Source organism: Ascaphus truei, chromosome 3 (genome assembly GCF_040206685.1).
Source record: "Ascaphus truei isolate aAscTru1 chromosome 3, aAscTru1.hap1, whole genome shotgun sequence".
Taxonomy (NCBI): domain Eukaryota; kingdom Metazoa; phylum Chordata; class Amphibia; order Anura; family Ascaphidae; genus Ascaphus; species Ascaphus truei.
Window position 1 is genome coordinate 5226683 of NC_134485.1, and position 23826 is coordinate 5250508.

Sequence of the window (23826 nt, forward strand, 5' to 3'; positions counted from 1 at the left end):
GTTTTTAACCTCAACTGTTCCTGAACCTGACTTCTTGCTGTGACCGCCTCCTCACCACTTTCACTTCGTCTACTACATGGCTGGAGCACGCAGGCATATCACCGCGAGATTCGCCCGCCTGGAGGTCTGACGTCATCACTCCCTTCCCACCCACGTGGACACGCCGGAGCGCAGTGTTTGCAGTGTTCGCAGTGTTCGCAGAGATGCAGCAGCACCAGCACTCCTCCATCAGCAGGATACAGCGTGAGCGCGACTACTCAGCGGGATCCCACACACATCCTGTGAAACCGTTACTACGGAGGGAGGATACCCGGACTGCACGCGCAAGGACAGATACGACGTCACCGACGTCACCCCAGCGGGTCACCCAGATCGCAACGTGGCATACTCACTGTTAACCACACGGAGATACCAGTGACACCAGGCGGGCAAGGGCAGCAGCTGTGGCGCAAAGAGGTCTTCGAGTGGAGTGTCCCTGGATGCTTCATCCTTCGCACCCGGCCAGAGTCTGCACAATGGGCCCCCCGCCCAGGGTGAGTTCTTATACTGCTTCTTATTTTATAATTGATGTTATAATTGATGCTTACGGTGATCTGCTACATATACTTTCTAGTGGACTGTTGGTTTACTCCCATTTCTATTTATATCAGACTTTAGCAGCATCAGGTCCATTGGGTTCATTCCCTTATCCTATTTCATATGTTGGTAAGAAGTTCTTCCACTAGACCACAGAACTGTGTGATGTCATAGACAGCTAGAAATAGACTTAAGATTTCACATTGACATGTACCTTGTGTTGTAGAGGATAAATATATTTATAGGTTCTGTCTTGTCACACCAAACCTATGGTGTAGAGGTATGAAGCAAGGCATTGGTATCAGAAGGTCCTGAGTTCAATCCCTGCATGTGTTTTGTACAAAATGTATTAATGTTTAATTGTGTTTGTGTCTGTGTCTGGTAGTCAATAAAGCATTGAATTGAATGTTTGAAAAAAACAATGGTATACGACAGCAAGAGAGCAGAGAGATATGAGCACGTGGACAGCAGGAAGAGGAGCGCACTGGTAAGGCGGCAAAATGGAGGAGATTTAAATCTGTAATGAGGAAGCTCCAGAGCTGATGCCGGTGAAATTTTAACGCGACCCCGGTTGTAACGCGGTCTTTGGGTTGTGGACCCCAAGGACCGCGTTATAACGGGGTTTAGCTGTATATATATATATATATATATATATTTATATATATATATATATATTTGCATGATGAAGCCACTGTACAAATTCATGGGTGAAGGGTGGGTATCAAACCAGTGTGGCTTAACCCCATAATTACCATTGCGATTATTATCCGATAAGGTGTTTAAGGGGTTAATTGATATCTGAATGTAATTGCAATGTATTGGCTTTGTTTTGGCTATGTATTTTGTGGGCAAGACAAGGATGTTGCTGGCGACGGAGACTTCTTATTGATGAGGTCAGTAGTACTTTATTTATTTGAATATGCTAGTTAATGTTTTTAATAATGGGAAAATAATCTATTATCCCTATCTGGATAATAGTTATTTTGCACATTATTGTACTGTAGGTGTTGGGGGGGGGGGGGGGGGTGTATGTATTGAATGTATAGTCCAGGTTTATTTTTTTTACATTCAGGGTTTGTTCCGTGGTTCTGCGTGAGACCTCTTGAGACCACTTACGGTCTCCTCGGGTATCTCACGGGTATCAGGCTGGTGGTTCCACGGGTTACACATGCAGGGATGAAGCGGTGGCCTCACATCTGTGGGGGCACCGCAGACCCGTAGTCTGCGGGGATGAAGCGGTGGTCCCACATCCGTGGGGGCACCGCCGACCCATAGGTGCGGGGATGAAGCGGTGGTCCCACATCCGTGGGAGCACCGCGGACCCATAGTGAGCACTTGTGAGTTCCCCAGACCCCCGTGGGAACCACCCGAGGCCCCGCAGACACCTGTGGGTCTGACCCGGGGCTCCCAGACATCCTGTACATTTTGTTGTATTATCCTGTTCATATGTATTGATTAGACGTCTTATATACTAGTGGCTGAGCTACTTTGGATATTATCCTGTCCTCATTAATATCTTCACATGTGGTTTCCATATGGCAATGTCATGTATGTTTACCTAATTTTATTACAGAGCAGTTCAACCCATTTATCTATTTGGGGTATGAGAAGGTGGCCTCTAGACAGTTATTTATCTTGGATGAGGTTATACACACTTCCATGTACTTACTGCAATGATGTTAGTTCATTATGATTATGGACCAATTTGTATATACAACTCTGTTTGCTTATCTGATATATATCACTTCCTGAGATCTAGCATAATAGTATATATGCTAGACAGTAGACAGTTTCTCCACCTCTTGTGTTTTTAATGATCACGCTTTTAATTAGTATAGCTTTAGTAGGCATTTTTGGTATTATTCACGCTGTGTTTTGTATACATTGCTATTCCCCCATTATACACACGGCTCCCAGACCACACCCACAGGGGAGGCTATTCTTCAGCTAGTTGCGCCATTGGTTGTCATATTCACCAATGGGTTAGTCTGTTCAGCAACTCGCGCGAGACTTGGAGTCCCCGTGACGTCATCGTTGGGGGCGGGAGCCAGAGTTTATAACGGGGAACATAGCAGACGTGCATCTACTCTTTGATAAAGGGACTTAGGCCCTGAAACGCGTCAGAGTGTTTTTGTACTCCTTATGACCACGCAATAAATCGATTTTTATTCCTGAACTGGTTTGCAGCCCCCATTGTTTGCGTTGCAGTGCTCCGCCACCGGACCCAACGGGACCTCACACTATCTTCATATGCTACTGGCGTGACACATGCATTAATCAAAGACCGAGCAGCTGTTCTATTGAGGCTCCAACACGGACTGCACATTATGGTATGTACTTTGGTTTTACTGGGGATTTATACAGTACCTTTATGGTATATATGGAGATCTGTGTTATTCCTCCAGCAAGTACACCTTCCTGTTTATAGTACCATAGTGAGTCTCATACAGCCTTCATTTATGCTCAAGTGTCTGGATGGATTAATTACTGCTGTGATTAAGTGTACATTTACATATATGTACCTAGGATAGCTGAGCCCTGAACACTGGGATTATATCCCATACAAACAGCTCCTTGGGCCTACCGTGGGGAGCCAATTGTGGCCCACGGTGCCCAAGGAGACCACCTGGGGGCCATGGCGCTTGGTGGGACCCACCAACAGGCCTCCAGAACCTGTTTGAAAAGGGCTGCTGGTACCCTGTAGGTCTGTCAGGTGCGCCGCCAGCCCACCGGGGACTCGCGTGGGGCTGTGTTATGAACCCTGTTTGTAAAAGGATAAATCTTGTATTTATGGGGGGGCACAGGGGGTGGGTAATGTATTTAATAAATATAATGATGTTTATTGTGTGTCACTGTATTGTTTTTATTGTGGGTACTGGGGGTGGGGCGGGGCTTCCCCAACGGTATGTGGGTAGGCCTCCCTTGTGGGTAGTGGGTGAGGGTGGTTAGGCCTCACGGGGTGGGGGGTTAGTGTGGGAGGGTATGTAGGCATCCCGATTGGTGGGTGAGGGTGGGTTAACCCCTTAATGACTGTAGCGGTTAATAACCGCTATGGTTATTAAGGGGTTAGGGGACATTACATTGGATGTTTTCATTTTTGTGTCTGTTTTGCAGCAGCGGAGGGGGCATGGGCAGGATGAAGAGGAGGATGGCCTTCATCGTGGCAGCCGGAAATGGGTGGTGAGTACTATATGTATTTAATGTATTTATTGTTGTTTATGTATTTTAAATACACAGGGGGTGTATGTTGTTTATTGTTATGTTTATTGGGGGCAAATGTCCCCAATAAACATGGTATTCTGCCTTAACCCCTTCATTGCCTTAGCGGCTATCCGCTATGGTAATGAAGCCGCATTTATGTATTTTTAATAATATTGTGCGGAAGCAGGGGGTCCCCTGAGCTGAACCGCATTGATTTGTGGCTCATAGACCCCCTGCTTCCCGAGTTACAGGCCCCGGTTTGGGGCACCGGTGCCAGTGTCGCCGCCATATTTATAGCAGACACGGCACGAATGGGGTGCTATAAAGATGGCGGCGACACTGCCACCCGATGACACATTCCGGGGCCTGTAACTCGGGAAGCAGGGGGTCCCTGGTCCACAAAGCAATGCGGTTCAGCTCAGGGGACCCCCTGCTCACTGTATACTATTATTAAAAATACATTCGTGCTGCTTCGTTATCATAGCACATAGCCGCAAAGGTAAGGAACGAGTCTTTATTGATATGGGTGTTTTACTCATAGTGTAGATGTGCAGAGGGTCTCCGGAGCTGAACCGCTTTGGTTTTAGGTCCGGGTACACCCTGCTTCCCGAGATACAGGACCCTTTATAGGGTGCCGGTATCCCTCTGCTTTGTATACATTCCGCGGTCACGTGATCGGTACCTTTAAATGCAGAGGGATACCGGCACCTCATAAAGGGGTCTGTATCTCGGGAAGCAGGGGGTCCCCGGACCTGAAACCAATGCGGTTCAGCTCCGGAGACCCCCTGCACATGTACACTATGAATAAAAGTTTTTTATAAATACTTTATTTTTTTGCCGATGTTTGCGCTGAGAGAGCGGCTTGTCTCTCTCTGCTGCAAACACATCTATCGGCAGAAAAGGTGTATGGGAAGGCTTATCGGGAGCCAGGCTGTATCGGCACAGGCTCATCGGCAGTTTTGCTTTTGCAGTGATTCGGCAGGGATCGGCATGGATGCGGCCCTTACTTCATACTGCGAGGGCAAATCGCCAAAAAAAGGCCTATCGGCAACCCTTGCCGAAGAGATTTTATCGGGGCTTACTGCATGAGTCCCTTTGTTTCTTCATCTTACGTTCAAAGGACAATTTATTTTGTTTCCTCCATCCCACTAAGTGATTATTAAGTGTATTCTGAGGTTGACGTGTGTTTGTCTATCAAGGAAATAAATCACAATTTATTTTGCCCGCCTTGTTGTGTTCAATAGAGAATCCCAAAAATAAAAATTGTTGATAAGTACTAGTCAATGACTGTAATGAAATTGAGGGTAATCAGCGCATTAATAAAGGCAGTATGCTCGGCTGGTTATCTCTATTTTGCATTGGGGATGAAGGGGTTAATTTTATATACACCATACATATAATATTTTTCCCTCAGTCCCTTGTTGTCCCCATTTTGCAGGATTGTATATGCCTACAGTAATGTATTACATCGTATACCGGCATTACTGGGTTTGGACACAAGATGCCGCTGCGAGCGCCAAACCGCAAGTCAATTGGATAAGCGTGGAGCGTTCTCTTTGTTCCATTGAGAGGTATAGGTATCCATTACTGAGGCTGGAAATCGTAACTGCAGAGTCAATTGAAACAAAGGGTTGCGGTTTTCAATCTCAAGTGGTTCTCGGATACAATGTATCTCCATCCCGGTTAGTAGCGTAACTTGAAAGGCAACCGGCAATTGGCGTGGGAACTCGATTAACCGCAAGTCAATTGACGTGAGAAGCCCATAGCCCAGCACTGCCAGTTCAAGAAGAAGCCCTAACTTGGGAATGGAAAGGGTTAGCACCCTCAAATTTGGTGTGCAGCAGGATACTTTTTTTCTGTTTGTCTTTGATATGTAACTAGAGACCAAATGCTTTCACATACATTGGCTGGGGGCACTTCCTTCTCAAACTTCATAGATCCCCCGTTGAGGCGGCTCCTCTGGATCTAGCGAAAGTTTGCAACTGAAAGCCTCAAGAGTCGCAAAGTGTGAAATAGCTGGGATGGTTGCTGAATGCGAGATCCTGGGCTAGTTCAAACCTTGCGAGCAACCCCTAGCCTGGGAGACGCCAGGTAAAAAGGGGAGAACACATATGTTAAGCAGCCAGTATTCGTTTTAGTGACCCAGAAGTTATCAGCTTTTTTTGACACTCCTTTACATGCAGTTCACAGCCATCTCTTCCTGTGTGGGAGAACTCTTCTCCACGTTGGATACCTGCCTGGTACCCAGGTGCTGCTTGGCATGGTGGGTTGGAGCTTGTCTCACGTAGGGGGAGATCCAAAACAAATCCCCTCTCTCCTAAAGGGTCCTGATCCTCCTCGTAGTGTGAGCTCCAGCCAGAGGGTCTCTGTGATGGTGAGGGGGTAACAAAGCTCAATAATAAATGTTAAGCCCACTTGGTTACCCCCAGATCTGTGTTTTGAGGTCCTAGATTGTCAGCTCTTGGACCTGGCTGTCATAGATGCATTACTGTGACTGTGTGTAAATTATGCGACAATACAATGTTTTTGTGTTTTTGCCTTTCCAGGAGTGCTAGCAATCAGATATTGCGAGGCTGGGAGTCTCATGGTGGGTTTGTAGCTGGGTAACCGAGTTACGGGAAACCCCAAACATGTACCCAAGAATCAGGTAAGATTCTCGGATACATTGAAGCACAGTGATCTGGTCAAAATACTACCCTGGAAACGTTCTTGCGACTCACAACCAAGATTCCCTGCTTTAGCACACACCAGAAAGGTAAAAAGGGTATAGGGGAGCAAGGTAACCCCAGAACGGTACAGGGGTCCCTATTATAAGGGGGGTGTCCTTGTTCATGCCCAAGTCACCCTGACCTGGGTATAGGGGTTCAGGGGGTGCCCCAGCTATGTATTAAAGCTGTGAGGTTTTTATTTTGTGTGTCAAAGGTAAAGTCAGGTTTCGACAGTGTGGCACTGATAATGCTAGTAAGAGTTCAGAGTATATATTCTTATTCTATCCCTGACACCAGAAAGGGGGTCTTAGAAATTTTAACACAAGATACAGGATTTCCAAGTCCCTGGGTTCCGAGAGAACAGATGGCCACCAGGCTTGGTGCCACAGAGTCTCCTGTGGTCCCGGACTTGAAAGCCTCAGGGATGGCAAGGTGTTAGGGCAGGCGGAGTACAGGAGTTACAGTAACTGAGGCCTAGGGGCAGAGTTATGGCCTAGTCCAGGGGCTTACTGACACCCTGGACATTTCCGTCCTCTCTGCCGGCTCCTGTTAGACTGGATATCCCTCAGGGTCCCACGGAGGATATCCTTGATCTAAAATGGCCGCTCACATCTCGCATGTCCTTTGTCACGGGAGAACAGGTTTATTAACACCTTTTAATACCAGGATCATTTGATTGAGCAAAGCAAGGAGGTAAAATATATTGTAATTTATTTCAGAAAAAGACATACACACAATGTAACACATTTTACAGGGTTAACACACATACTGGGAACGGGGCTACAATTAAACTTATCCTAAAAATGAAATTCACAAAAATTACCTCTGTAGGAGCCCTTTCCAAACACCGGAAGGTACTCACGAAAGTCCTGGAACTAATTTCGGCATTTAATGCCAGGCGCGACTGCTACGTTCTCAAAAAGCAGGACTCAAAATCTCTGAAACCAGCTCGCGTCTATTCAGCACAGAGCATCTGTGAATTTGCCGCTGAAGGTTTGGCGCTTGGAATCTGTGCTCCTCATTGGCTGCAAGGTTTCTTATGGGTTTCAGTGTCCCATTCACAAACCTCTACAGCCTATCAGATCGTGGGAATTTTCCTGCCAGCCAATCACCTATTTGCTGGAATTGTAAATCCAGGTGGTCACCTTTTCTCATTCTGCTAATGGGCATGCGCAAACCTGACACTGCTGCCTCTTAGTATATTGAGCTCCCAGTGGCGCCAGGCTCCACAGAGTCTGGGTTCTGGCAAATGGTGAGCAGATAGCCCTGTGTTATCCCAGGATGCGAGTACTCAAGCATGACTGCAGTACACCTCCTTGTCTAACACCTTGGTATCCCTGAGGCTTTCAAGTCCGGACTCCGCACAAACCCAAAGGCGCATAGCTTGGCAGCGATCTGGTACCTCAGAATCCAGGACCTGGAAGTCCCTCAGTTCATTGATAGGACATCAGTGCATACCTATTAAACATAACTCTTTAATAAAATATACTGTGTCCTGTATCTTGTGTGATAAAAATGTTTAAGTCCCTGTTCTGGTGTCACGGATGAAGTAAGGGGATATACTTGTGACGGTGAAGGGGTAACCAGACCAATAATAAAGATATTATGCCTGGCTGGTTGCCCCTATGCCTTGTTGGGGATGAAGGGGTTAACTGTATGGTCACTGTAATGCCATGTATTCCCTGTATATCACCTGTGATGTCCCCTGAGTCATATCGTAGAAATGGAGTGTCAGTTCTGCAGCTCAGAATCTAGCTGCAGTCCTGTTAATATGTACTGTATTCTGTAGAATGTGCCCGTTAAGCAGAGGGGGCTTTTAGCGCTTTGGAAAGAGTTATTTGAATAAGCGTGCCTGCGGTGAGCGGCTGCATTGTAGCCCTGAATCACTTCCTAAACCGCAAAACGCTCAGGGAAATCCTTAACCACAAACTCAAGTGGATAAGTGGCTTGTCCAGTTGACGTGGTGGATTGCAACAATGTATCCTGCGGTCTCGTTAGCCAATTAAGGTCCATTGGTAAAGTGCTTCTGCGGTTATTGATCTAGACAAGCAATGCAACATTGTATGCCGGCTTCTCACCGCAAACCAATTACACAACAAATCACAGACCACATAATGAGCACATTCAATTAAGTGGCTAACTTACTTTAGGAGTGAGCTAGCACTCTAATTTTTGAAATGCAGAGGGCTAAGAGATAAGCATACACATACATGTTGTTATAATACCAGCAACTCAGATAGAAGCCACATATGAGATTAAGCCTTGATTTAGGTATTTTGTTTGGGATAAATGAGGTGAGAGATTTCCAACTCCGTATTTCAAAGGGAACCCTGCTGGGCTGCCGCCCCAATGTCTAGAGGAGTCCGGAGTCAAAAGCCTCGGATACCCTAAAGTGTTAGGGAGGGCGGGCTACAGTAAAGTACCCTGTACCGGTGTAAAATCCTGGCTAGCAACAAATGGTAGCCGAAGCCCAAACTTACTGTCGCTAGGTAAGGGGTTGGGTCCCGTATGCTAAGCGGCATAGGTGCTAAGTTAGCACATGCCCTTAGCAGACGGGAAACCACCTCTGCAAGGTTTATGAGCTACTGGAAAGTCTGAGAAAGGTGGTAAAATTTATTCCAACGTGGGGATTGGCTGTACAGATTAAAGATATGAGTCATAAGCCTATAAGAATGCCTGCAGACCATTTATGAGAGATATTCAACTATCATTCAGCTAAGAAACATCTTAAGATTCAACCAAGGTCCGTTCCAGCTTCAGCGAATTTCCGGAGTGTGAGGGGTTAAAACATCGTAACCAAGGATTGCACTCCTCTTCCAGATTTCGTTTGAACTAATGATTCCCGAACGAATCCTATAAGGACACAACGAAAAGTTTTCCTTCGGCGGAGACATAGGGGCTGCATTCCACGCCCCTAGCCAAGGACTGTCGCACAGCTCCATTCACGCACCACCCCGCTCCTGGGCAGTGGTGTCTAGAGACTTTGTTTGCCTGTTATTTATTCTGTGGACATTATATTTTGGTTCCCCATCCCAGTAAGTGTAAATTGAGTGTAATTGTGAAGGATTGTGTGTTTGTCTTAAAAGGAAATAAATTACAATTTATTTTACCCTCCTTGTTGTGCAATCCAGAATCCGGGTATTGAGGTGTTAATAAGACCTTGTCTCCCATGACAATACTGCCTACACTCATTAGTCTCATCCTTGACACATTCTAGAAATGACTTTTACATTTTTTACACACAAAAAACACTCACAGCTTTATCATATAGCTGGAGCATCCCCTCAATCCCTATAATAGGTTCAGTGTACCTGGGCATGTATCTGGGCATCACCCCTTACACTACGGACCCCCCTGTACTGTATATTGCAGGTATGCATTAAACCCTTCCTGCCCCATTTACTTTGTCTGGATTATGCTGCAGCAGGAATCCTGGCGGTGAGTCGCAAAAACGTTTTCAGGGTCGGAATTTGCCCGGAGCAATGTGCTTTGTCGTATCAGAGATTCTCACCCAGATACATCTTTTCGGGTATCTTGTAACTTGGGAACCCCGATACAAAGATACATTCTGTAAAGACTTTCCCTGCAAAACCCACCCTGAAGCTTACAGCCTAGAAATCTCCTGGTCCCATCAGCCAAAGTGTAACGCGTAGCTCATCACAAACGAAGCATGGCCGCGGTGCTGAGGTAGGCAATTGAGAAACGCCAACCCACCGCCACGCGGGCTGGCCTAGGATGTAGTGTAGTGGTTCAAGCCAGGTCAGTATTGGAGATGTGAGAGTAGTGGGGTACTTGACAAGTTCAGGAGAGGAGAGTTGCAGATCGTCGGGGTGCGTAGCCAGGTTCAGGAATGGAGATAGTCGGATCGTCGGAGTACTTAGCAAAGGTCAGGACTGGAGACTGGAGAATGGTCTTGCAAGCCGGATAAGGAATGTAGAGAAGCGGAGTCCAAGTACTAGCAGGTTTCAGACAACAAGACGTTTAACAGGCAGACAAGGCAAGGCAGGGTCTCAGGAACAGGATGCAGCAAGGCATGGCATCACACTACACTATGCTCAGCAAAGGTAGATGCAAGTGAAGGGTATATATAGGAGGACCCTCCAATGGCAAGGCAGGGTGGAACCAGGAAGTGAAATCCCATAGACTGCTGGTGCACAGAGGTGTGCCCTAGGATGCAGCCTGATCAGGGTGAGATTGAATGTGACCCGCGTGCGTCACAGAGGTCAGAGGGCATGGCTTAGAATGTGCAATACTCCCATGCCAGTTCCACGTGACGTCAGAGCATGGGCGGAGTTTGGAGCGCGCGTCACTGCCACGCTGGTTCTGTTGATATATAGAGCGAGGGTGGGGCTTAAATCGCACATCAGCAGGAAGGCTGGATGAGCGCCCGCTTCGTGCATTAGAGTGAGGGGTGGTGCCAGGGTCCATGGGTACCAGATCAGAACGCGCAAGGTCCGCGCACGCGATTCACAGGACCAGACGAATGTGCATCATGAGTGTCTGTTGCCGAAGGACCAGGGAGGTGAGGAGATGGTCCATGACAGCCAGGAGGATGATTCCTCACAGTACCCCCCCCCCCTCTAGGAGCGACCTTCGGGCGACTCCATGATGGCTTGTGCGGACATTTCAAAAGGAAGAGACGCACCAGACGGGCTCCGTGAACCCAGTGGCTCGGAATTCAGAACCTTTCCTCTTGACCGAAACCTCTCCAATGCACCAGATAGTGCAGTGATCCTCTGGAGATCTTGGAATCCAGAATGGATTGGATCTCATACTCAGGTTGACCTTGGACTATAAGGGGAGAAGTAGGAGGAAGAGGAACTGAGAAAGTATTCGAAACCACGGGTTTCAGAAGAGAAACGTGAAATACAGAGGGAATCCTCATGGCAGATGGGAGAGCGAGACAATACGCAACTGGATTGATCCTCTCGGAAATAGAGTAGGGTCCAAGAAATCTGAGTGCGAATTTCATAGATGAAACCTTGAGTCTGATATTTTTGGAGGAGAGCCAGACCTTGTCGCCAGGTTTGAAGTCCAGAGCAGGTTTGCGATGGCGGTCTGCCTGCGTCTTCTGTCTGTTGACCACTTGCCTTATGTTGACCTGGATCTTTTTCCAAAGGTCCTGTAACTCCTTGATCCCCTCATCTGCCGCTGAGACCCCTGAGGAAGGTAGCACCATAGGAAGAGTAGATGGATTAAATCCATAATTTACGGAAAATGGAGATTCTAAAGTGGAACCACTGCGTGCTTTGTTATGAGCGAATTGTGCCCAGGGTAGGAGTTCAGCCCAGTCATCTTGAGTCTTACACAAAACAACGTAAATATTATTAAGCGACTGATTGGTCCTCTCCGTCTGACCATTGGTCTGTGGGTGGTAATCAGATAGAAAATGGAGGGGTATACCAAGCTGAAGGCAGAAAGATCGCCATAACCGAGAAATAAACCGAGAGCCTCTGTCTGAGACAATTACCATGGGTACTCCGTGTAAGCCAAAAATCTCCTTAATGAAGACATCAGCTAATCTGGGGGAATTGGGAAGACCCTTGAGGGGTATGAAGTAAGCCAGTTTTGTGAATCGGTCCACTCCCACAAGAATTGTGTCCATACACTTGGAGATAGGTATCTCGACAATGAAATCCATGGATAAGTGTGTCCATGGCCGGTCAAGTACAGGGAGAGGCTGTAGAAGGCCAGAGGGAGAGGTTCTGGGAGTTTTAGTCCTGGCACAAGTGGGGCACACAGCTACGAAATTTTTAACATCCTTCTCCATCTCTGGCCACCAGAAAGTACGAGAAATATGGTCCAGTGTCCTCTTGGTACCATGGGTGACCTGCGGATTTGGAAGAATGACTCCACTCGAGGACCTTTTTTCGATGAAGGACAGAAGTGAAGAGACGGTCCTGAGGATGGGAGATACCAGGTGGAATATGGCTTTGTTGACGAACAATGTCCTTGAGAGCTCCAAACGAAGAGGCCTAGAGAATACATTTAAGAGAAAGAATGGGTTTCTGCTGATCCTCAGAGTTATCGTCCATAGAGAATTGACGGGATAATGCATCAGCCTAACATTTTTTTATCCAGGAAAATAGGAAATTATGAAATTCAATCTAGAAAAGAATAGTGACCATCTGGCTCGGCGGGCTCCGAGACGACATACTCCTTCAATGTAAAGAAAGTTCTTATGAACCGTGAGGATCGTTATGGGGTTATCAGTACCCTCCAGAAGTTGTCTCCATTCTTCGAGTGCTAATTTAATGGCCAGAAGTTCCTGATTCCCAATATCGTAGCTGCATTCTGCCGGAGAAACTTTTTTTGAAAGAAAGCACAAGGATGCAACCTGGGCAAATGATTCTTTTTTTGGGACATCACAGCGCCAACCCCAACATCGGAAGCATCAACTTCAAGAGTGACCAGAAGTTTGGGATTCAGATGAATGAGAACCGGGTTCGGAAACAAAAGCTTATTTGAGAAGAGCAAAAGATTGAAGAGCCGCAGAAGACCAGGAGGCTGGGTCTTCTCCATTCTTGGTTAATTCGGTCAAAGGGGCCACTAGAGAAGAATTTTTTTGGATGAATCGACGATAATAATTTGAAAATCCAAGAAAGTGCTGGACTGCTTTAAGAGTGGTAAATTGAGGCCAATCAGGACTGCTCTGACCTTGGCGGGATCCATGGTGAGACCGGTGTTCGATATTACGTAGCCCCAAAAAATTGTCGATGTCTGATGGAAATGACATTTTTCAAGTTTGGCAAAAAGTCCACTTTTGCGTAAGCGGATAAGTAACTGTTTTACATGAGAAACATGTTCTTGAATGGATTTAGAAAAAATTAAGATTTTGTCGAGATAGATGATTACAAAGGAGTTGATAAGGTCTCTAAAAACTTTATTTACGAAGTCCTGAAACACGGCTGGGGCATTGCATAGACCAAAAGGCATGACCAAGAACTCATAATGTCCATCCCTAGTGTTGAAAGCAGTCTTTCATTCATCACCCTGGCGGATCTTGACAAGATTGTAGTTACCACGTAAATCTAATTTAAAGAATATGTTACTGTTGCGGCAGCTTTTATTCTAACAAATCACCGGTTTGTCCCTGGCTGGTTCCTGGAATGCGACGCTGTTCACCTGGCGCATGCCGCGTTCACTTGCATTCCCAGCCGCGGGTCATGCCCGGCTGATGCGTTTATTGATAATGTTTCGGATTTTAATAGGCTGCAATGCTTCGCGTGTCCACCAGATGGCAGAAATTCATGAATTGTAATGCGCCAAATCAATAATGTGTCGGCTTGCAGGTGTTTCGTTTAAAAAATATACTGTACCACAGTGTGCTATTGTAACTTGGCCTCGGCCTTGAGACTGAAGGAAGAGTTGCAAAAATGTATCAATTTAGGCTTTTCAAATTAAAGAAAGACAAAAACCAGTTTCAGTTTGTGTTACACTATTCTGCAGAGACCCACCATGATTGTTCAAGTCCAGCCCGCTTTCCAAAAACCCGACAGAAAATACGCTTATTTAATATGGGCCACGATTAATGCAACAGATGATAAGATGGCAACAGTTGCTCAAATTTATCAGTATTTTATCGAAAACTTTGACATTTACAAATTTTCGCCAACTCCTCATACGTGGAAGCGTGCAGTAAGGAAAAGGTTATGTAGCGACCCCTATTTTCACCGTATTGAGGCCCAATTTGTTGGAGGGTATTGGTGTGTGTCACCGGATTTTTCCCGTATCTATGATCATGGAGGCGGCAAAAGGCAAAGGGTCGTGTTAAAACCAACTAAGAAATGACAGTTGCTGCCAAGCAATGCACCAGGACCAGCAACAGCACCAGCACCGGCTTCCAATGACGGTCCCACTGTCAGTGACAACCCTGAGCCTGCGCCTGAGCCATATTTCGCGTGCAGTTTTGATGAAGCTTGCATGTACCTAAGCGATTTCCAGCCTCACCAGCTGACTACAGGTGGACTAGTCCCGCTGCAAACTGTCAACATGGATGATGAAGAAAGCTGGACTGGCAGTGGACCGGCGCCGGCGCCGGCGCCAGCTGAATGGGAAATTCTATGGTGAGTTGCCGTATTATTTTGGTGGGGCTGGCTGGGTACTTCTTTAGGGGGCTTACCATTGCTGTAAATTAAAACTTTTCTTTTTGTTTTTCCTCAGAAAAGAAAACGGCTAATGGGGGGATTTCGATGGTTAATATTGTACTGTATGCTGATGTTTTCCGGCCGTACAGTATACTGTGTAATAAACCCGAATAAATAAAACTATGCATTTATTCTACATGTTCAGTATCGTGTCATTACTGTATGTGTCTTCTACAGTTTACTGTACAGTGGTATACAGTGCCTAACATCTATGGGCAAAAATAATTTTATTTCTAGGTGCCCTAAAACAGAAGTTCCCACGCCAATTGCCCGTGAACTTGACCGCGGCCCTAAGTAGTTCCCACGCCAATTGCGCGAATATAATGTAAAATAACCCGTTCTGTGGGTCTGAGCGGGTTGAAATTTGCCTGGTCCTCATGCGGGAGGACCCTTGCCATAGTGGCAAAATATCAGCCTTGCACGACCCCCGGAACCGGAGGTACCAAAAGACAGTTTAAAAGCACATTACCAAAGTGGCTTTTTTTCTGCCATGCAAGTCAATGGCAGAAACCTGAACTTTAACATCACCCTGACTCCGTTCTGTTGCCACGAGAGGGTCGCAATTTGCCATGCAATCCTGCCGCAACTAGGACTACATGGTGACCGAATCTGAGCCCTCTAGGTCGAACAGAACCGGAGTTGTGGGTTCCAGGTTTCTGCTCATTCTGACTTAGCCGGTTCAAAGCTTTCTCCGCCATTACGCTCAATGGTAGGACCCTCCTCGCCGGCGTGACCCTTTCTCGCCGCCATTACTGCTCGGACCCTGTTGGGGTCAAGTGAGGGGGTTCCTAACATCTAGGGGCAAAATTAATTTTATTTCTAGGTGCCCTAGAACAGAAGTTCCCACGCAAATTTACCTAGTTCCCACACCAATTGCCGTAGTTCCTACGCCAATTGTGCGACCAAGCAGTAAAAAAACAGTGCAGCAAGCCTCTACATTTGTTACACTGTCAAAGGAGCAAATGGAAACAATGTGAGGCAATTCAACATGTTCTTTTATTGGTGGGGTCAGTACAAAAACATTTATTTACAAATACTGTACAATGTTGTAACATTTAAAGTGCACAGCAATTCTAACCATCAACATACAATAATACATACCGCAGCCTTTATTAAATTCTTCTGCCTCAATCCATTTTTTGTGCATGGGGCACAGGGAGTTAAAGTGACTTGCTTTTTATGTACTGTATTTGGGGGTTGTCTTTGGGGGTTTATTCATCAAATTATTATGATGAACTGCCTTTTGAAATTACAGTGCTGTTAACTATTTCAGCCACACACCTCCAGAGTTTTTAATCCCTCCCTAGCCAAGCGTCAATCGGCTGAGTCACCCTATCCTACCAACCCCCTCTCTCCACTGGGTCGTTAACCTTCTGCATATTGCCATTGTGTTCTTAATCCGCCCATAGCCGAGCTACAAACACTCAGTACGCCTGCGTCTAATCACACCATCCCCCTCCCCCACCGCTCAGACCCACAAACGGGTTATTTTACATTATATTCGCGCAATTGGCGTGGGAACTACTTAGGGCCGCGGTCAAGTTCACGGGCAATTGGCGTGGGAACTTCTGTTCTAGGGCACCTAGAAATAAAATTATTTTTGCCCATAGATGTTAGGCACAGTATACCACTGTACAGTATACTGTAGAAGACACATAATGAAACGATACTGAACATGTAGAATAAATGCATAGTTTTATTTATTCGGGTTTATTATTCAGTATACTGTACGGCCGGAAAACATCAGCATACAGTACAATATTATCCATCGAAATCCCCCCATTAGCCGTTTTCTTTTCTGAGGAAAAACAAAATAATACGGCAACAAGACAGTACACACCATAGAATTAAAATTCATTTTCCCCCAGATGTTAGGAACCCCCTCACTTCACCCCAACAGGGTCCGAGCATGTACAGTACAGTACTGTACTTTAAAATAAATTAAATATGCAATTTTACTATTACTGCGCGCGCACGCACAGACTGTGTACTGTAGGTTGAACCGCGAAGGTATTAGACTTCAGAGACAACAGCTCGCAAACGCCCCATGCGTTTTTACATGGCATTGCAGTATTGCAGCCAGCGGGAATAAAATTCTAAAATCACAGCCACGAAAAAAACGCAATACACCCCGGGAGAAAACGACACAAAACCGCACATCACCAGGATTTTCTGAAATTCGCGGAGCTAGCCAAGTTAGAATAAAGTTGGTCGCCACTGTAGCTCCTTGTAATCGATCGAATAATTCAGAAATGAGGGGCAGAGGATAACGATTCTTTACAGTGATTTTATTGAAGGCTTGGTAGTCTATGCAGGGGCGTAAGGCTCCATCCTTTTTCTTCACAAAGAAAAATCCAGCACCTGCAGGAGAGGTAGACTTACGTATGAATCCCTTCTGTAAATTTTCTGCAATATATTCTCTCATTGTCCTGGTCTCTGCCAAAGACAATGGATAGGACGTCCCTCTGGGCGGAGAAGTACCAGGAAGCAAATCAAAGGGAAGTCGAACGGACGATGGGGTGGTAAAACTTTACATTTCTAGGTAAAACTTCGATTTTTATCGAAGACGTCCCGGAACTCAGCATACTTCTCTGGCAATTGCACCTTCTCCTTCTCCTCGACCACGGTGGAACCCCCGATGCTACTTGCTTCTAGAATGCAGTTCTTGTTGCAGAAGGAACTCCATTGAATAGGTTCCTTACTAAGCCAAGCCAATCCACACAAGGATTATGGATCTGTAGCCAGGGTAAACCGAGGATCACGCCAGTAGATGGGGTATGAATAATGTTGAATTGGATTTGTTCCAAATGTTTGTCTTCCACTCTGAGCTGAAGTACCCCTGTCTCCAAGGAGATAAAAGCCGGCTGAAAAGGTCTCCCATCTATTGCTTTGAGGGCAATGGGCTTCTTCATACGCTTCATGGGCACCCAATGGCGTTCTGAGAATTCTTGATCTACAAAGTTTCCTGCTGAACCAGAATCATGAAAAGCAAGTATAGCTACTTGGAAGCTATCCCCGAAGATAGTGATGGGAAGGAGGATGCGAGTAGGGTTGTCAGTAGAAATGGGGGAAAAAGCGCTGCCAATGAGACCCCCTCAGGTCTCATGGGAACTTTGCGTTTCCCGACTTTTGGGGACAGAAATACGCAAAATGTCCAGAAGTACCCCAGTATAGGCATAATCCTGCATTCTTGCAATGTAGCTTTTCAGATTTGGATAGACTAGTACCCCCTAACTGCATAGGTTCAGAAGTATCTGTTCTGGATTGATCTGAGATGGAGTAACACGATGATGAACCCTCTCAGATTTCCTCTCCTGGATGCGGTGATCCACCTTAATGCAGACGGCGATAAGTTCCTCCAAGTCTGTGGGACAGTCGTAGGTTGCCAACTCATCCTTAAAGTCTCAGATAATCTTTGCCAGAAGGCCACAGACAGAGCTACATTGTTCCAGTCAGTCTTGGCAGCTATAGTCCTAAAGTCAAGTGTGTATCTAGCAACAGGACGATTACGTTGAGAGACATGAAATAGTGCAGAGACAGCAGATACCTTAAGGGCCGGGTGTATCGAACACCTTCCGGAACTCCTTGGTGAAGGCAGCAATATCCTGGTTAAGATCAGGTCTTCGCTCCCAGATCGGAGAGGCCCAGGCGAGGGCATCATCTATAAAAAGAGACATAATATATGCCACCTTGGCGCGGGGATAAGTGAAGCATGAAAGATTCATTTCAAATTGTATAAAGCATTGATTAAGAAATCCCCGGCATTCGTGAGGGTCTCCACCATAACGATTGGGGGTGGGTAACCGGGGTTCTTGAGAAAAGTGAGGAGAGGACATGGTGGCAGACTCAGGAATTGCAGGAGCAAGGGGAGAGTGAGGTTCTTGGAGAGATTGTGTGAAAGCTCTAAAGTTCTCCTGCAGGTAGCGCATGTTATGATCACTAGCCACAATTTTTTCCTCAATACTGGATAGGTAGCTTGCGTGTGTGTATACAGGACTCTTCCTACCTCAGCGGGGTCGGTTTGTGTGGCTGAGCATACTGTAACGCGTAGCTCACCACAAACGAAGCGCGACCGCGGTGCTGATGTAGGGAATTGAGAAACGCAAACCCACCGCCACTCGGGCGCACCTAGGATGTAGTTTAGTGGTTCAAGCCAGGTCAATATTGGAGATGTGAGAGTTGCGGGGTACTTGCCAAGTTCAGGAGAGGAGAGTTGCGGATCGTCGGGGTGCGTAGCCAGGTTCAAGAATGGAGATAGAATGGAGATAGTCGAATCGTCGGAGTACTTAGCCAAGGTCAGAACTGGAGACTCGTCATGCAAGCCGGATCAGGAGTGGAGAGAAGCGGAGTCCAAGTACTAGCAGGGTTCAGGCAACAAGAGGTTAAACAGGCAGACTAGGCAAGGCAGGGTCACAGGAACAGGATGCAGCAAGGCACAGCATCACACTAGACTGTGCTCAGCAAAGGTAAGATGCAAGTGAAGGGTATATATAGGAGGACCCTCCAATGGCAAGCCATGGCGGTACAAGGAAGTGAAATCCCATAAACTGCTGGTGCACACAGGTGTGCCGTAGGATGCAGCCTGACCAGGGTGAGATTGATTGCGACCCGCGTGCGTCACAGAGGTCAGAGGTCAGAGAGCAGGTCTAAGAACGCGCGATACTCCCAATCCGGTTCCACGTGATGTCAGAGCGGGGGCAGAGCTTGGAGCTCGCATCACTGCCAAGCTGGTTCTCTTGATCAAGGTCCACGCCCATGCACGTCACAGGACCAGACGAATGTGCATCTTGAGTGTCTGTTACCGAAGAACCAGTGAGGTGAGGAGATGGTCCATGGCCGCCAGGATGGCGATTCCTCACACCGAGAAAGGCAAACCACACAAACATCTCTAATGTTGCATAATTTGCACACAGTCTCTGCAATGCATTTAAGACATCTGGGTCCAAGAGCTGACACTCTACGACCTTAACGTGGTTCAGGGGTAACCAAGTGTGCTTAACATTTATTAGTGAGCCTGGTTAACACCTTCACCATCACATCCTTCTGTAGTCCTGCAAATCCCTTCAAGGCAATTTAAGATGGCTGCTGGGCTGATTGCCACTGCAAGAGTGCCGAGCTCTGGAATGACCACTGTGTTCCCTCTGATTGCGTGGGGTCCCAAAGAGCAACTGGCAAGTTCCCTGCACCATAGCAGGGTAGGGGACTCGACTATAGATATATGTAAACATTTTTTTTATAATATATATTATATAATATATATTATAATATGGGGGGGAGGAAAGGGTTATGGGTGGAGAAAGTGAGGAGGTAAGTTTGGGAAGGGGGGGAGTGTTAAAGAAAACAGAGGGGGAGGTATTTTTTTGAAAGAGCACCGACATGTGGGTAGGGGCCCTGGTGGAAATTTTTGTCCTTGGCCCTGGGAAAGCTGTCTGCGGCCCTGGGGAGGATGGGTGGTTGTTAACAGTATCAATGTCATGAGCCAGGTCAAGAAGAATGAGTAATGTCCCTAGGATTCAACAATGGGAATACCATTTGCTACTTTGGTGAGTGCTGTTTCAGTTTAGTGAGCAGTGTGCAAATCTGATTGTAGACGTTTTAGGAAAGTATAGAAGCTAAGGAAAGAACATACAGTATATACAGTAGGAAGACATTTATGAATTTTAGAGGCAAAAGGCAGGACAGAGACAGGGTGATAGTTGGATGGCTGGTATTTTCCTGCCTACATGTCAACTAGAGAAATAAAAACATATTTAGGATGATGGTATCCCCAAATTTGTTTTGTATACTGTAAATATTTCTAATTGTGAGTATTTCTTAAGCTCCCACTACAATGTTATAGATTGATGTGTATGTGACCTTCAGTAACAACATATTGATGGTTAAAACAAGAAAAACAATAGGTGTTGCTTGGAATTCTTACACTAAATGTGTGTTTTTAGCTCAATCCTTTTATTTGATTTAACATGTAACCTTCAGTGTACAGTGTTTACAATGGGCATTTCAGAGACTGGACATCCGGCTCCAATATAAGGAACATAATAGGTTACAGGAACCAAATATAACTTAATGTTCCTCATTCTACTTGTCTCATAAAAACAAAGACTAAGAATGTCTCTCTATATGTAACACCTTCTACTAAAATTCCTACATATTAAGGTTTTCATTCTCTCTTTCAAGACTCTTCCTTTTTTAGTGTAAGTGGCATACACAATCTGATTACTTAACATGCTGAGTATCTTCTTTCCTCTGAGAATGTCACCTTTACCTCCCTTCTTACCAGTGTAACATTTGGGTTCCATTGAATGTCATTATCGGTGATAGTGAGTTGCTGACCGACAGGTCCTGAGGAGTTGAAGCCTCCAACTTTGATACCAGTCACAGCAGGGTCAGTGGTAGTGACCCAGTTTATAATGTCATAAAGTCCAGGAACATCCCCGTCCTTAGTAAAGAAAATCCCCTCTCCAGAAGCAGGTGTAAAATTAACATGTTGCAGGTTACTGTTCAGCTAATGAAAAGACAAATTAGAGTTACTGCATATAACTTCAGTTTTATCCTTCATTTATATTTTGCATTATATTTCAGTATCTGTAAACTCAAATCAGATAACTATATTACATTTACTGTAAAGTAGACAGTAATACTTTCTCTTTAATGTACAGTACACACAGACACAGACACACACACACACACACACACACACACACACACACACACACACACACACACACACACACACACACACACACACACACACACACACACACACACACACACACACACACACACACACATACACACACACACACACACACACACACACACACACACACACACAACACACACACAGAGTATATACAGATACAAACCTTGCAAATCACTTAACAAAATGTAATGATAATAAAGATTGTTCATAGTAGTTTCATATCAGCTAAGACCATACTGTAAGCTTAAGGAAAACATAGAGGCAAATTCACTCAAGGTTGAAAAATGTAAAACATGCTACTATCAGATTTTATTTATCGGTCTAATCACTAATACTATATCGCCAACGCTTAGGCAGTGAGAACGTACGTTTTATTGAGACAATGTGTCAGAAATATGCATAATGCAATGTATACAAAAGAACATGCAGAACAGTAATTATCACTAAGTTACTTATTCACTGCTTCTGTATTCACTAAACTGCAATACCGGCCAATATTAATCGGCCACTATAAGATATCTCGATCTCTTATCACTTACCGCAGGCTGGTGTTAGGTCTATCTTGCCTATGTATATAATTGCCACTACAAAAGGGGCAGATAACCTAAACTAATCAGGAATAAAAAAAAATCCACAAAGCTCTCTTAACTCAAAATTTAAAATAGCACATTACCAAAATCAGTAATAGAGTAATGTGTATCCACAAACCTAATTATATGCAAAAACACCTGCCATTGTAAATCTCATTAGCATAGGCTTAAAGCTACAGTATGCTGAGTGAGACCTTGCATTAGCTTTAAATAACATAGCGTTAAGCCTGTATTCCCTAAATGTGGCGTTACCCCCATCCAGGCCCAGAAAGAGCACGATATATAAAAGGGCTGAAAGCGATTAGAAAACGTTAGGTAAGTGCTTGTGCCTCTAGCAGAGTGGCCTCCCTGCAGGGTTAGAAATCTCCGAAACCCCTAAAGTTAACCCTCTACCCTAACTGTTAAATCCTTTACTCTAGCTTAGAAGCGCACGGCGGCTGGATGTCCAGCGGCTGATGTGCTGGGTCCGTCCTTCAGAGACTTGGTCATGTCGACACAACCGCGGCCTACTGTCCCATTTTGGTACATAGTTCCAACAAGGAACATTCAACCGAAGAGGGGGGGGGGATTCAACCCAAGAGAGGGGGGGGGGGTTTCAACCCAAGAGAGGGGGGGGATTCAACCCAAAAGAGGGGGGGGGGGGAGTCAACATTTTTGACAATAGTGAAATAAGTCGACAATCATTTGTTGTACCTTCCATGGCTTTATGTCCAGCTTGCTGTTGTCCTTGTATAAATCCAGAGGAAGGGACAATCTGTGCTGAAACATGTCATGCAGAGCATGAGCCAGCATGTAGACAGCTGTGTAAATACTGTAGGTATATCTGAAGTTGTGCACATCATATATAAAGGGAGGAAGGGACTGTAATGTTTTATTCTCAGTGCAGTGACGTAGTATAAATATTCCTTTAGAGCCAGGTATGTACGGCAAACATCCAAAATAATACATCCATAATGCTTTAATAGCAGGGTCCTCTGGATATTTATACATATTTGCACTGTGGAGAAAATCTTTAAGTCCAGAAATGTCGCCTTTACGAACTGAAAGGGATAAAGTACCATTTAGCATAGAGAGAAATTCATCTAATTTAAAATTATTTAAATATGTCACGGTCGCTGTGACAATCCAAATTTTATTTTGCTGTTGCTGAAAGGAATATTCTAATATAAAGTCATCAAAAATATTATTGGAACTGTAGATTATCACCACTTTTGCAGAAGACATTCCCACAGCCTGCACACTTTCTTCTTTAAAACTATCTAGCTCTGTATGATATAACTGTAAAAATTCCACACAGATTCCGCTGCTGATTATCAGGTTCTTTAGTTCTTGGCTTCCACTTTGACTGCTGTCGTCATCTGATGCCAAGATCCCAACCCAAGTCCAACCAAAGTGTTGCAGTAATTGGACAATAGCTTGCTGCTGATAATGCTCATTGGGGACTGTACGATAGAGGTTTGGAAACTGCAGACGGTCATTAAAACTTGAATCCATTGAGCCATAGCTGATCTGTGGAAGAAATATGTTTAAATATGTTGTCACTTCATATTAAAGGATTTATTCTATACAGGTGCGCCGACGAGTATTCTAAAACTTGCCTTGAAAAATCTGGGGCTATCACCAGATACATGCTGGGTACATGCTGGGTACAAACTGGGTACATGCTGCAAACATTTCAGTGACATTTCTGTAGAGAGTAATGGCCCATAGGATTAACACAGCAGGGGTCCCTGGCAGTCCCATTCAGTTGAATGGGACTGCCAGGGACCCCGCTGTTAATCTGATAGGCCAAGCGTCTGTCTGCAGAAATGTAACTGAAATGTTGCAGCACGTACCCAACTTGTACCCAGCATGTACCCAGCATGTACACAGCATGTACTTGGGTCTTGTTGGGGATTGCC

General features: G+C 45.5%; 1 protein-coding gene across 1 annotated transcript in view; it reads right to left on the reverse strand.

Annotated features, from left to right (window-relative positions):
* Positions 1–23428, reverse strand: part of LOC142491259 (vomeronasal type-2 receptor 26-like) — a 48183-nt gene extending 24755 nt beyond the window's left edge. The window contains exons 1-2 of the mRNA XM_075593550.1: positions 22619–23428; positions 20910–21137 (exon numbers count right to left, since the gene is read on the reverse strand). Of these exons, the coding sequence (XP_075449665.1) occupies positions 20910–21137; positions 22619–23419 (1029 nt within the window). The 5' untranslated portion in view covers positions 23420–23428. The remainder of the gene's footprint in view (positions 1–20909; positions 21138–22618) is intronic.
* Positions 23429–23826: the final 398 nt, after the last annotated feature.